The sequence below is a fragment of the Manduca sexta genome, chromosome 28 (assembly GCF_014839805.1).
Source record: "Manduca sexta isolate Smith_Timp_Sample1 chromosome 28, JHU_Msex_v1.0, whole genome shotgun sequence".
NCBI lineage: Eukaryota > Metazoa > Arthropoda > Insecta > Lepidoptera > Sphingidae > Manduca > Manduca sexta.
Genome location: NC_051142.1, coordinates 16439498 through 16455057, shown reverse-complemented (window position 1 = coordinate 16455057; position 15560 = coordinate 16439498). Strand labels below are relative to the sequence as shown.

Sequence of the window (15560 nt, the reverse complement as noted above, 5' to 3'; positions counted from 1 at the left end):
CAAGTTATGAAAATACAAAACGTTAATAACTCCTATTTTACAATGAAATAAGTAACAAATAAAGTCCGTTGTAGATTGTACACACGTCGCATGCGCGTAAAACACAATATTCTGCAACGGTCTTTATTTCAGAATGTGGATTTTTTATTGTGAAATCTCTTCCATCAGTCATCACCTTACCGCACATAGCAAGAAACCATTGGAAGATTCTAGAATATTCGAAGACGTTCCGAGAGCCTATCACAATATCAGATCACTCTATATTCAGTCTCTACGTCTACTTTCAGTCACATTGCGACGTCAAATGGACATTTCTTATTTCTTAGCATTATCCTTAATTGCGAGTTGTTCAAGCCACTTGTAAAAGCTGTTGTTCGTAGGAATTAATTATCATTTAGAAAGTGTATCAAAATCCCTTACCAAAAGGGAACTTTAGTGGCCTACAGTGGTGAAAGTTGGAATTATCTGAAAGAGAACCCCACACAATATTCAGGTACTATGCATAAATGTGTTCTGCAAATAGTTCTGATGATAATTAGATTCTACCTAAAGAGAAGCCGGCAGGAATAAGGTTATTTGGACCTTTCACAACTGGTGGTCTATTTTGGATCAACCCGACACCAGTCCAATTAAAGTTTGTAAATTTAATTGTCCAATATCTTGAGAACCAATTCATCAATTCTCTAATTCACCATAAACCTGAACTGAATCATTACAGTCACTTGAACTGACGCTTGATGTATTTAACACTCCACGTACAAATGGTTTCAAACAACCTCGCTTAACCTTTACAAGAACATATACCTACTCCTTATTCCTTCTTCGGCAAACAATTTTATGCATATAGCAATTGTGGTCAATTTACATCGAGAGCGTACAATAAATAAATGGAATCATAGTCATATCAAAAAGAAACTATAATTACAAACATTTTACATCGACAATATTTATGTTAATTGCTTGTTATTAAGTGTATGGGGGGTGTGGTAGAAAGACCACTCGTTATGCGTAGTTATGGATTTTCTCTAAGAAGGGCAACTGGTGAGTAGAAATAATAAGCCACCGAATTGAAAAATACCAAGGGCTGCATCACGTAAGGCCCAGGGTCATTTCTATAGTGGAAGCTATCCTCACCTCTTCCCTCCCGTTGCTACACCCATTTGTGGTCTCTTGTAGTTGAAAATAAGTTTCAGAATTATGTAGGACTAATGGGTATACATTTTTGTACCTATAGCGTAGACCAGTAAACAATCTAACATCCATACACTTTAGGGAAGAAACAAGGACTAGGATATGGGCGGGGTTTTGTCGCGCCCAATAATACGTACACATCGTTGTATCGCAATCAGTTTTAGCACTCGATGTAAATTATCCTGCATTACTCACAAATCCTTTGCTATGTTTAAAGAGTAACCCCCTCGGACAAATAAATATGCAACATAATTCTTTTTACATCTACCACTGAATTATACAGTAACTTTGCTGGTGGGAGGATATATTTTATATCCGCTCGGATAATGACCACCATACACAAGGTGTTACAACACATAGTGGTCCACGTAAGTGTGACGCGCTCCGGGATCAGCCTGTGTATATTCGGTTTCAACAAGCCGGCATAGTTATGTCGACTGCTGAGGGGTAATCAACTCTCGTCAGTCGACATTCTATTGGACCCCACTCCACTTACCATCAAGTGCAATGGGGTCACTTGCCGTGTCAATATAAAAAAAGATATATCGCTCTGCTCATAAGCGCCTGCCTATAAAAATAGCAATACCATCAATATGAATTACATGTATTGTAATGTAATGCGCACGTCATCTTGATATATTAGATGCTTATAATGCCAAGTAAATACATAAGCGGCAACCTTCTGCAAACACAACAGTGAAAAAATTATAAATAAGTACATTAATTATTCATTACAAAAATTCTTTGTACACTTCGTTTAATATATTGTACATTTAATATTTTACACTGTACTTGACGGATACACATTACTTATGATTAAAAAGTATTTAATATAGCTTAGAATAATAATGCTTAGAAATTATTTATATAGGCATATTTTGGTGATTTATGGAAAGCTACTACTGGCGAAGGATACATTTTCCGAAAGGTAACCCGACACAACATATAGGTTCTAATATAAATACGGTCTGTAAATCGTTCTAATAATAAGATTTTATATAAATTATAAAGGCAAGCCGGCAGGAGTCGAGTTTTATGGACCCTTCGACACTAAAGCTTGATTACATTTTGAATCAGTTGCCTACTCAAATATTACTTAGCCATATACAATTAACTCATGACAAATCAGCCTCAATGGTAGCAATATAATAAAAAAGCAGCTTTGATTCTATGTTCACTGGTTTTCTAAGCCTTATTAATCTAAAGACTACGTCACATTAAAAAAAATCACGAAAGTGTAAATTGTCATGATTCACACTTAAATATTGGCAGTGTGGGTAAGTTTCGTTGGAAGTTGCTATCCGAATCCAAGGGACTGTATACTCTATGACAATTAACAGCCGTTTTCAATAAATAATCCCAATGTTAATCTTTGCTTCGATCCCGAAAATGAACCAATCAAAAAAGGATTTGTAAGCGTGTCAAAAATACTTTGTTCTGATTTATCAATTTGCATAATGAATCAAAATAGCTGTTGGAATTCTTTATTGAAAACGACGGTTACATTTCAAATTATTATACCGCACATATAAAGGTTATAAATTAGTCGATTCCGTAATTCGGTCTCTAAGAATATACAGGGTGTTATAGAATTAGGGTCTTGGATACTACACTTAGTGACTACCGACTCAACGCAGTTTATCATAAAGAATTCATACCCGATGCCTTGTTACAGTACGAGTTACTTTACAATAAGATGTTTTAATTACTGCAGCGATAATTGTGCTGTCGGTACTTGGGGAGTTTATAGTAGCTGGCACCAGAGTTCCTACAGGTCTGGAACGCGAATTAATTGTGTTGTGGGTTGGACTGAATGGACTGTGGGCAGTAACTCGCACAGTAGAAACAAAGATTTACCATTCCATGTCTTTGCAATGACGAAATGCAATAACAATCTAATGTAATCTACAAGATGGTAAATTGCTACTTTGGAACATTTGACGTGATTTTAATCGATAAAAGGTCCAATTATTCGAATATATAAATAAAACACTAAACTAATAGCTTTTAGAAATGTTTACAACTTCAATGCTTTACTTCGCATTGATTTCCTTGGTACTTTGAACGAAGATGCATACCCTCGCTAGCGCAGTAAAATGACAACAATGTATAATGCAATAAAGTATTCTATTGATTAGTTTAAATGCTGTCTTTGGGTAAACCTGTGATGCGAACATCTCTGTTGTTGTATCTACGAGACAGAGCACACAATCTCATAGAGCTGGGTCTTTATGGTAAAATATCTCCTAGTTGATACCTACGGAGCTTAGTGAACTGTTGCATCATGACTAATTATGGTTTGATTTTATCGAATATTTTTTAAACTGTCAAGCATTTTTAAATGCGTAACCATTAAAAGTATTTTGGCAATTAATTCCTTTGTCTACCGAAGTCTAGTATTTTTCCTACTAGAATTTTATTACTTTATAATTATTTATTTAATTATTATATTGGTGTTTTTTCGTGGTTATGACTAAGGGACGACACTAATACGACTCTAAGATATATACGAGAAGACTTATCAGTTGCCTAATTCATTTGCAGTGCTGCTCTACAAAGCTACTCTTGTTTTATTTGAGGGACAATTTATATTTTTTTAGGGACGGGAGGGAGTGGTGGTGTTCGGAGGACAATTACTATGTTAGAGATAACAATACAGAGTATATCGACGGTTGAAAAGGTAATTGATTTAAGCTGACATTTTTTGCGAGTTTAAGTTTCATACATATTTAAAATCAGCACTTTTTTCTAGGTTTTTTAAACTAGTTAAAATATTTCGAAAAAAAAATGCCGCTGAAGTCAATCAGCGTTTCAACTGTTGATATAGATTTTACTTTTCACAAGCGAAGGGGCAAACACGTTAGCGTGTCACGCCTAGATCCGCGCCTGACTCACTGGTCAATCAATATGACGGCATTTCAAGTTTCGACTTTTAGTCATGAAACATTTTAGTAATAAACGTTATTCCACTTGACTATAATATTGTTGATTTAATGTACTTTCTGTCATATCCGGTTCGAAGGACCAAAATGTCGAAACATTACTTTTGAAATTCGTCGTATTCTAGATCCAAATCAAGTTCTGGTCTTATACTAGCGTTATAACCTAAAATCTAGTATATTCATAAGTCATATCGCTATAATCACATTAAATTATCGTCGCGCATTTCAACTACGTTAAAAGCAAACATATAATGGAATCCTTAAACCACGGGCACGGGGCGGCCGAACCCACCACTAACAAATGAGTTTTTTATATCTTCTCACAGCCACGAAAATTATATTTTTAAATGGAGAATAAAGTGCAAAGAATCTTTTAAAATTAATTTTTACACGATTTTCGAAGGTGTGTTAACTCTGCTCATCGCATTAGACAGGTTTTTCGCAGAAAAACAAATCCTTCATCAGTATGGCCTCGTGTTTAGCCGTAAAAAGGTTCTAATACGATTCTGATGACTTCCTGATGTTTTATCTGGATATTTCAATACCCCCTGGTTAGCCCAAACGCCTTAAATATTCAGGTTATATTGATCACCCAAATTACACATCTGGGTAAATATAAGAGCCATAATTATGTGATCAGTCTATGGGTTCGTAGTCCATATCCCCGCAGTACTCCGCCAGGAAGTCCAGAAACAGCGTGAACTTCCCCGTTGAAGACCTGGACCATCTGGACGACACAGATTTCATGCAAGTGGAGAGATATTCAAGTGTTGTCTGAAATAAAAAAAAAAATAGTGTTGCAAAGTTCGACATAAGGGGCCGTCCAAGTATTACGTTACGCACTTTTTGAAGGTTTTTGAACCCCCCATTCCCATTTAACGCGCCATCACGTTTTCCTTTACGCCCCCGCCTATCCTCCAAAAGTTATGTAACTCTAAAGTTACAATTTTTTTCTAATATTCACAATTATTTTACAGGAAATACCGGAAATTCGCTAAAATACCTTTATTGTTTTAAAATAAAAAAAACAATGTTACATAACGCTTTGTACGAAACCCACCTCGAGCCCCTGTAACGCATCGTAACGTTTTACAAAAACATTGCATTACATAATACTTGAACGGCCCCTAAGACATCACTTCCCGATAAGACCGTTGGCAAAACCTGGGAACCAAATACATACCTGTGGCCAATCTTGCCTGTATACTGCTAAGCACTGCTCCGTCAACGAATCCTCACTTAGATAATAGTTCTTCAACAAAAACACTAAAACTGTAGCCATAGCTTCCCACACATCACTACACATGGACGCACTCAGTAACACTATGTTCCTTGGACAAAGGATACGGTCGAAGAACTCCAGAAATTCATTTGCGGGCTCTGTTTGTTCTTGTCTCGACAGCTCTGGATTTGTATCTGAAATGTACATAATATTATACAATTAATAATGAGTATATCAATACATACAATTATTAATGAGCAATTGTTTATTATATTAGGATTACAAAATGACATGATGACAAAATCAATGACTGACAAAAACTGTTCAGTCGATATATTTATGCTGGCCTGTTTGAACCTGCCACATACACAGGGTGATCCCGGAACGTGAAATAATTTTGTGGGTCTCTTTGGCGGGTTTTATGACATTGAATACAGCAGTTGATTTAAAAAAAATCTACCACCACTAGGAAACAATTTTGAATTTTCTTATTTTACAATATGCAATTTTATTGGTAGATAATTTTCCTAAGTCAACACAATTTAGCTCAGCCTTGGCACATGCTATTGCTTTTTATCCTTACTTATTTTTTTGCTGTTCTCTGGCTGCACTGCTGGCTCTGGTCTTATTGGTTCCGTGATGATCTTTAGTTCTTTAGGTTCTGTTCCGTTAGTCTGTTGCTCGTCATCACTGATCGGCGTGGGAGGTCTTTCTTCGTCTTCAAAGTTACGGAAATCCGGAGAAAGGTCTTCTCGACGTTCTGGCAGGGTTATTTCCTGAAAAGAAAATGAATAAACAAAGATAACAATAACGCCATTAAAATATATTGTCTTTTGTAACAACTACAAGAAACAATCAATATGACTTGAAAAAAAAAACAGAGACCAACATTTCTCTTGCTACATGCATTGTTTATCTCAATCTCATACATTAGCAAAACACGCTTGATCCTTCTTTTATATTGTTCATAAACCATGATCAATTACCACCAGGTGACACACGGTCAGCATTTTTTGTATTAAAACATTACCTGAGGAGTTGGTGGTTTCCGATCTGGGCAGCAAACATTCCAAACCATGTGGAGGTTGTTAAGGAAAACGTCGTTAACTTCTTTTGGTTTTTTGCTTACTGTAAAAGAAATAAGTAATAAGATTACCCATTAATGGATAAAGAACATACCATGGTTGTTTGTGAGGGTACTTTTGCCGTATAATGAAGTGACTGAACTAGTTCTAGTATGTCATTCTGTAAGATCTCACTATCGAGCACACTTCTAAATATGCACACTCCGGCGCGCCAGTAAGTAAAGTTGACGGCGAAGCGAACTACACATAGGTGAGATCTTGTATATATTCGGCAGCAAAGGCTTCAAAAGTCACACTAACGTTTACAGGACAGCACTATTGATGGTAACCACAATAGTTTAAATGTTTACAGAGACATTCCAGCTGTCTGCAAACCCCTATGAAATCTGTATAATACAGCTTTTATCCATAGCAATTCTGTCTCTTTAGGGTTATAAATCTTGTGATACTGATAGTCTATATCTGCCTATCTCTATGCCTGTAATATTAACAATGATAGCTTTATAAATGCCCATAGACAACTCACCATAAACAATACATAGGTCGACGCTCAGCTGCAGTATCGCTCGCTGCGTCGGCGCACGACAGAATATATTATTGGGCAAACAACTTTTCGCGCATAATGATAATAATGGACCCAGGTCCTGGATCTCTTCTCCTTCTAGAAGCTGGCAGACTACCTCCTGGAATAAAAATAGATTTTTTATAAGTGTATGATAAAGTGACCCCACTGTACCTGATGGTAATTGAAGTGAGCTCCAATAAAATGTCGACCGACAACAGTTGATTACCCCTCGACAATCCATCTCAACATTTCCATGCAGTTTGTTCTTGCTGTTACCATGATTACACTATTTATTATTCGAAGTATAAACATGCTAATATTCTTGCTCCCCCATATACGCTCACGGGGCGCTCTTGAAATGTTTATGCTAAAATTTATTTACGACGAAACCACAACTTCACGTATACTATGCAAAAAATCGTGGCTGGAGTACAAATCAGCATAATCGTGTCGACTAGCGAGAAACGGCCGTCAATCGATAATTTATTTTGACGCTCCAGTACCATCTGGTGCGGTGGAGTTATTGACCATGACAGAGCCCTATCCAGTTTGTATCTACCTTCAGATTGATGATGCAAGCCGCCGGGCTGACGTTCACCGCGTCGAACTGTTCGGCGGGCAGCGTCATCGCGTCAACGTCTATGCTGGGCTTGGGGGTGGGCGTTGCCGCGAGTTCTCCCAAAACTAAGAACGTTTGCATCTCGCTCTCTATGTCTTTGCACAGGACCGCTGTAAGAAAATCATATATGAATTTATATATTATATTTTTATATACTTTTGTAAATCCTGGTAGGTATTTTGTGGAAAAAACATATATTTAATTTATATATTAAACTAGCGACCCGACTTCGCCTCACTAGCAGAATATCAGGGCCTCAAACTATTTCTTTACCTAATTTCATAGAAATTTGTTCACTGGTTCAGCCGTGAAGGCGTAACAAACAGACAGAGTAACTTACGCATTTATAATAGAGTATGTATTAGAAACAGTATTTAACAGTACAGTAACTTTTTTTTAAACTTTTTTTTTTTCTCTTCTCTCTTTATCATGTACTGTAGTCTTTATCCTAAACTGATTGAAAAGAGCAACACCTGAGTTTCTTGCCCGGTCTTCTCTGGTGAGAACTGCTTTCCGAACTGGTGGTAGAGTTAATATTGTCGGAATCTAAATAATGTATAACATTTTACAGATTCAAATAAATCATTTCATTTGATTTGAGTAGATGTTCACCCACCGGTAGTGTTCCAGTTGTCGGCCACCCACTGCGCGAGTCGCGCGGCGGCGGCGCGAGCGGCGAGCGCGTGCAGCGGCGCGGCGGCGGCGGCGGCCGGCAGCAGCGCGCCCAGCGCACCCGCCGAGCGCGCGCGCACCGCGCCCGCCGCGCGCGCCGGCGCCAGCGCGCGCAGCGACGACAGCTGCGACAGGTACAGCGCCTGCAGCGACTGCAGGATCAGCGCCTGGAGACACCATACATTCATTATGAGCACTGCGTACATGGCACATATTGAGTCTTAATGGCTTTGTTGATTCAAGAAAATAGCAGATTAAAGTCGCTCTTTCAATCATAATCATCATAATAAAATATTTAATGTCATACAGAAACCACCTAAATTATTTCCAATAAAAAATACGATCATCACAGCCATTTATAAAAAGAATTCGGAAAACCACAATTTCTTCAACATCATACTTTAAAAAAAGTAGACACAATTTTTCTAAAGATTTGCAAAGGAACATTATTCCACACAGCCAGATAATTTTGTCTATATCACTACCATACACTTACCGGATCATCCCCCGCCCGAGCCATCACGAGACGTCTCGCTTGTTCCTTAGCCGTTTCCCTCGCCTGGACGAGTACTGTAGCAGATAACTCTCTGACAGCAGCAGCTGTCACTCTTTCTATAACAAGTTCTACCACGCGGCGTGTTGAAGCCGGTTGACTTTTCAACAACTCTTCTTCTAGACGACTCTGGAAGAGACAGTAGCTATGCTAACCTATATGGCATACGCTGTACACATATCTTTTATTTTTTATACATATGACTGTAAGTTGTTGGTAGTGTTGCTATTATTTATGGCCAGGCGCTTACTATTACGCCGGCGGGTTACTTCTTTCGTCATTTAGTTGCAATTGAACATAATACTTGCTCTTAGAGCTAATTCATTCTAACTTAACAAAGTAGCAATTAGATTTCCTAGGCTGCCTATAAATCACGAACAACATCTAGATAAAACTGACCTGCAACTCCTTCTCTTTGCTCTTAATTCGGTCTTCAGGATTCAAACTGAGACTGACTGGCGTTATGTGTCTATAGCTGCACACTTTTTGAACCTGAGACACTCTGCATGTAGACAGTAACACATTCACATCGCGCAAGTACGGACACAAATCAAATATAACACACTCGTCCACCAAATCGCATGAATCTATATTAACTTCACCGATAATGCTGGCACTGTCTTGTTTTTCGTAGAACAACTCTTGAGGGAAGTGGGGTAAGTCAAACAACCACCCCAACACTGATTTTAGGTATATCACTGTGTTCTTCTTTAGGTTTTCATTGAATTTTAAGGTATTGGTGTAAATGTTGAAGAGTATTTTGAGTAGGTCCCGGTAGTATTTCGTTCGGAGGCTGGTGTAGTCTAGCATGGATAGGTAGTGGACTATCCAGGGGATCGTTATGGACAGACGTCCGTTCTCTTGAGCCTTTATTAGCATACCGGTTAGGTTGATGTTCGGTTGGCTCTGAAAAAAAAAAATAGAAAAAAAAACTTAATTTTCTCTATGTCTGGTTATGCAATAAATCTTAAAACTAATGTGTTATGCCTATAACACGCTAAGCTAAAGTTATTCAAATTCATAAGGTACCACTAGAAGGGTTCCTAATTCTTAAGTTACTCACATAGTTCCTCTTCGCGAGATCATTCTCAAGCACCTTATCATTGGGCGCCGCGTAGCTCGGCGCGTGTTCTCTGATGTGCAGGCCCTTGGTGCTGTACTCTTGCGTACTGTACGGAAGTGACGTCAGAAAGCCCAGGAACTTGGACAGGAGAGACAGCTTCTTTGTCAGGTTGACATAGTCTTTGGTTATGTCTGTGTTGGCTGAAATAAATGAGAGCCAGAATGAAGATATTGTGTACAATCTTGAGACAAGTCTTGATCTTGAGTTACGTGTGTACTTTTTAATTATCGCTTGTTAATGGTGGATAGGAATATGAGAATTCTGCACTACGAGGAGTACCAGGCACTAACAACCTATTTCATTAAAAAATCCAAGCCACTATCATCGGATTGACAGTAAAAATGGACTAGTGTATACTTACAATTCCCTCGATCCTCGACGGTGACCTGCATGGCGTCCAAAGCGATGATCTCTGAAGACAGAGCATCGCGTAAATGCACCCTGAAGGTCTCACTCTCGGCGTTCATTATAAAATCCCTGAAAAGAGATCAAAATTATAAATAGAGGTTTACTACTACTAATTCTATTTATTCTAAAACAGTCGAAACGCTAGTTCTTCACCATTTGTTCTGACCGACATAACATGTACTACCAGGAATGCAATATTGTAATATAAAACATAATACACAAAATTCAATTGAAAGAATTCAAAATATTGGGCCAATTATAAAAAAAAAAAAACCAAAATAACATTTTCGGAGTTAACATTAAATACATATGTATAAAAAACTGACTTGTAAAATAGCTCCTTGTCGGTGAACTGCGGCAGTCTGTTGGACTCGGGCGCAGCGGGACACGTCAGACGGCGCTGCAGCTTGCTCAGCTTCGACTCCTAATAACAATTATTACAATCAATGACATTTTACAAATAGACGCGTCATACACTAACAAAATTGCACATAAAAACAGCGGAGTATTTACTATAGTCACAGCCCTAGCGGCTCGCATCGATACGGCCCGAGCGAGCCCGAGTGGTTCCGAATGGGCCCGAGCGTCGGCCGCCCCGTCGCCATGACAGTCGAATAAAATGGATTTATTAGTTTAAAAAAATAAGTTAAAGAGTGTATACTTATTACTAACGTATAAAATGAAACGTTTTTCATTCACAGTTGGAGTATAATGTGTACATCGTCTAAAAACACAGGAAGGCATTTTATTTATAAAAATACAAAAAGTTAGTAAGCCGACTAGTCGCGACAGTGGTTGGAGGTTGACTAAGTGAATGTCGGGCAGTTACCTTACTTTCGTCTTGCCAGTATTGAGCTCGGATAACGTATCTATGTAATAAAAACATCTTAGATTACAATAGTGTTTGTAGTTTTAATTTCACAAAAATTTAAACAACTTGATTTCGTTTTAGTTTTGTTACGTGACTAGATTTCAGTATACCAATTCATTTTATATTGTTTGCTATTACCATAATTACTATATTCATCATTGTTATCTGCATATGTAATTAACATATATTTTTTCTTTACCGGCAATTTCAAAATAAATTAGGTCAATTTTTGAAGACTAGTATATTACAAAATAATATAGTTGCTAGTATAATTCAGTTTTCATATTGCTATTATTTACAGCCAGGCGCTTTTGTGGCGTTAAGACTGGTATCATAATCTAGTAATTTTAACACGTTGAATGCGGTTTACGCAACCGTTCTGTTTTTTGAGTGCAATGCGCGAGCGGGTAACACACAACTAGAGCCTGAAATCTATATCATTTAATCGCGTTGCGCTACCGAACTGGCGGAACAACACCTCCGTGCTTGGCGGCTGCAGTAGTGGAGTGTTGATTATTTTGGCTCACAGTGAATGTGTTGATTACCTGGTTGTTAGGCGGACACTCCGCCAGCATGTGCTTGGTGAAGAGCGTGGCGAGGTGCGCGTGGTTGGCGGGCGCGGGCGCGAGCGCGCCGCTCGTCAGCGACTTCACGCGCGCGCGGAACGACGTCCGCGACGCGCCCGCGCCCAGCGAGCGGGACTCCTGGTACCATCTGTGGGATCATAATACCTCTGTCATTAATGTTATACATATGAAAAACAGGTGACCTGGTACCATCTGTGGGATCATAGTCACTGTGTTATCAATGTCATATCTATACATGATATGAAAAACAGGTGAATGTCCAGTAAAATTTTCGGTTATATGACCTTACATATCGTTCAACGGGAATGGTGCTGAGAATGATAGAAGCATATTCGGTTCTTTTAAAAGAACAAGTGTTCTATCATGTTGTATTATTTATAATGTGGTATTGATTCGACATACAATTAATAGATAATAAATGTCAGTTTCGTGGATTTTTTACCGCAATTGTAGTATGGGTTCACATTCTATTCGAAAATATTATGAAGAATTCCCAGAATTAACCACCACTAGACGTATTTTTATTTCCTCTAAAAAGAACATGTAGATTTCTGATGAGATATTAGGACTTCTTTAAAATTATTTTATTAGGATTAATAATGGAATGTATTTTATACGCAAGTAATGTGGTCCTTCGAACCGGATGAAAGTACTAGCTGATATCAATTAAAAATATTATATTTTTTATATTAATGTCAACATATTTTTTTACAATGCCAACACTGTTTAATAAATAACGAAATAGTGCTTTAAAGTTTAAATATAGTTTATACCCAGCTCAACAGACACCTACCTGATAATCTCGTAAAACATGTCCCTCTGCTTCTTGAAGTTTTGAAAGCTGAGCATCGAAGGGAAATTTTCCACATTGTCCGTCTCGAAGTTAAAGCATATCACGCCGTTTGAGCTACGATGCTCTTGAGTTCGAGGCTTGTACTTGGAACAAAATGGCATTATGTAATAGTAATATTATTTAATGTAAAATATATTAAACACGGTATAGTAAAGTTTCTAAGCTTGCTTTTAAATCTTCAAAACGATTCATACAATTTTGAAACTCTTGTATCTATAGGATTATGGCTTAATGGTTATTTGTCACCCGTAAATGGATCTTATGTATGCTAAAATTCAGATGAACAGACATTTTGTTGAAGACCAGAATTGTGAATTTCAAGGTCTGGGAGACATAAAAATAGAAACAAATATTTAATATTTATATCTATTGTGTTTGGTAAAACAATAAAGTAAAAACAAGTTTGACTTACTTGATTTGATTCTGCTTCACACCTCAGTCCATAGCAATTGAGAAGGAATTTGGCTAGATCTGGGAAGAAACTCCGAACTTTCTTATTTTCACCTGTAATATACATTTATAATAGCAACCTAGCTGTGGACACTTTGGTAACTTGAATGGGTCAACTAGACGGGTTGTGACTATTGTTCTAGAAAACAAGATAACTGTAACATCCACTCTTGTATTTCCTATCATCAGTGATATTCCATAAGAGCTAATAAATTCCTTCTGATTCTAATCTTCAGCGCTTAATGTTAAACTTTGACAATGCATATACAATAACAAAATATACTCACCTAAAGTTTTCAATGAATTCTTATCCAATATTACTTCTAGCACACTCCGTAGATTCCAAAGAGATTTCACAGCAAAATATGTGCAATTATTTATTGATTTGAGTAAATAATCATAATCATTCTCTGTCAACTTGTTTTCAGCTGTAGTACAGTCCTCCTCACATTGCTTTGAGAGAAGTAATGATATTAAATAATATATTTCAGTATTTACACTCAATATTAAATTGTTCCTAAACAGTACATCATATATATCAACTAATAAATCTACTTTCTCTTTCATTATGATTCCTTTAATGTCTATTTTTGCAAAATTTTGACTTTTTTCACTTAAATCCTTCTGTGTAACCTTTATTTGAGGCATCAGTGGAGTTTTTGGAGTTGAACTGGTGTTCAATATATTAAATTTCTCCATTAATTTATGTCTCTCTTTTTTTAGTATGTTCCGTTCTGTTTCAAAATTACTTGATGATTCTTTAGGCTGAAGTTTTTGTTGCTTGAACACAGCATTGTCTTCCAAAGCTAAAGGAGATGGTTGCTGGAAACATTCTGTTGAAAAATTCAATGAAACACTTTTTTGTGGATCAACATAAGTAGGTTTTATCCTTCGTTTCTCTTTTGATCCTTTTTTAGCTCCAATCTCAGGGAACATTTCCGAGTTGCTTATATCCAATTCTGTTTTTGTATCGCTGTCAGTCTTTACTGGCTTAATCTTCTTTTTTGAACTTTTTACGTTAACTATGTAGTCACCAAGACAACTCTTCTCACTGGACCTGGAATGCCTGTGGCTAAGACGTGGGGTATCACATCTATCATTATAAGATCTGTTGGGCGTCACAGGACTCGCCAAATTAGGATAGTCTGATTTAATGCCATTCTTTATTGGCGTGCTAGATATAAACAACCTATCAACACCAGCACTAAGTCTGGTCTCTTCTGAAGACACTGACTGATTACGATCCTCTGGAAACAGTTTGGTTTTAACCTTCCTGCCTCGTTTGCGGTCTTTGCTTGGTGATTCATGGCTGCTGTGACGGTCAGTTTTGACTGAGAGGCTATCCTTGTTTCTGTCATCGCTGGTCGGGTCACTAATTGACCGTCTGTGCTTTCTGTGTGTGCTGAGAATTTTTCTGGAGTGTTGTTTTGGAGTATTTGTATTGCACTGCTGTTTGTTTGCAATATGCTGTAATTTAATAAATATTGTTTATTTGTAAACTAAGGTAGTAAGTTTTGATAGATACCTCAAATCATTTTTATACAGAAGTGGTACATATAGGCCACATTATTATTACATTATATTACTTTGAATAGAATACATGTTTATTATAATTATTAGTTTTTATAATATAGAGAGGGGGTAAGTCTATAACCATATCATGCACAAATTCCAGACACCGAGCTGAACCTGAGAAGAAAAACCCAATTGCACTTTACTTGACCAGGCCATTCAGGCAGTCTGATATCCCAATATTGAGATTTTTTATTTATTTAAGGACCTCTAAGACTGAGTACAACATATAATAAAAACATTGGTGTAGCATTTTCACAATTAGCAGTGCGACGTAGTTCTTCAATTATAGCAGAACACAGCATGGAAATTTAAATATTTATACAGCGGCTTAAAATGGATATTTCATAATTGGATATTATGGTCCACTTCACCGATATAAAATACTGTGGAGAAAAAGCGGTAAAACTGAACCATGTCATGGTGACCATTTACCAACAAATTAAACTCCGACGTCAACCAATTGTGTTGTTTATAATATCGCATAACTCACCTATCAGTTTGGTTTCGTAAATACGACAAAAAATAAGCAACGAACTCGTTCCTGTTGCAACAATGTAAGAGACAATCCTCTGGTGTGTCCTAAAAACACGAACATATTGTAGAAAAATAAATAAAATAAATTATCACCATAAAACTTTAAGGTTATATTTTCACCTCAATCACCCCATCATTTAACCATTTCATCAACAATGTCATGTCCAATTTCCCCGTAAGGGCATATTCTATTATTGTATCAGGCATTTTGTCAGTTTTAAACAATTATAAAAGTAACACAACGTAAAAATCGATTGTCGGCAGCTGCGCGCTTAAATTCAGCGACCGCCATATTCATAATTAATGCTAC

At 37.2% G+C, this 15560-nt stretch overlaps 1 protein-coding gene across 1 annotated transcript; it reads right to left on the bottom strand.

Annotated features, from left to right (window-relative positions):
• Nucleotides 1-602: 602 nt before the first annotated feature.
• LOC115456164 (codanin-1) lies at nt 603-15548 on the bottom strand. Its single transcript, XM_037444524.1, is given in 19 exon segments — nt 603-4907; nt 5317-5549; nt 5939-6131; nt 6386-6483; nt 6967-7123; nt 7565-7734; nt 8241-8463; nt 8793-8978; nt 9249-9755; nt 9913-10112; nt 10334-10449; nt 10707-10804; nt 11797-11965; nt 12632-12774; nt 13104-13195; nt 13429-14548; nt 14551-14608; nt 15207-15295; nt 15371-15548. Coding segments are annotated over 19 exon segments (4077 nt in total). The 5' UTR covers nt 15458-15548; the 3' UTR covers nt 603-4769.
• Nucleotides 15549-15560: the final 12 nt, after the last annotated feature.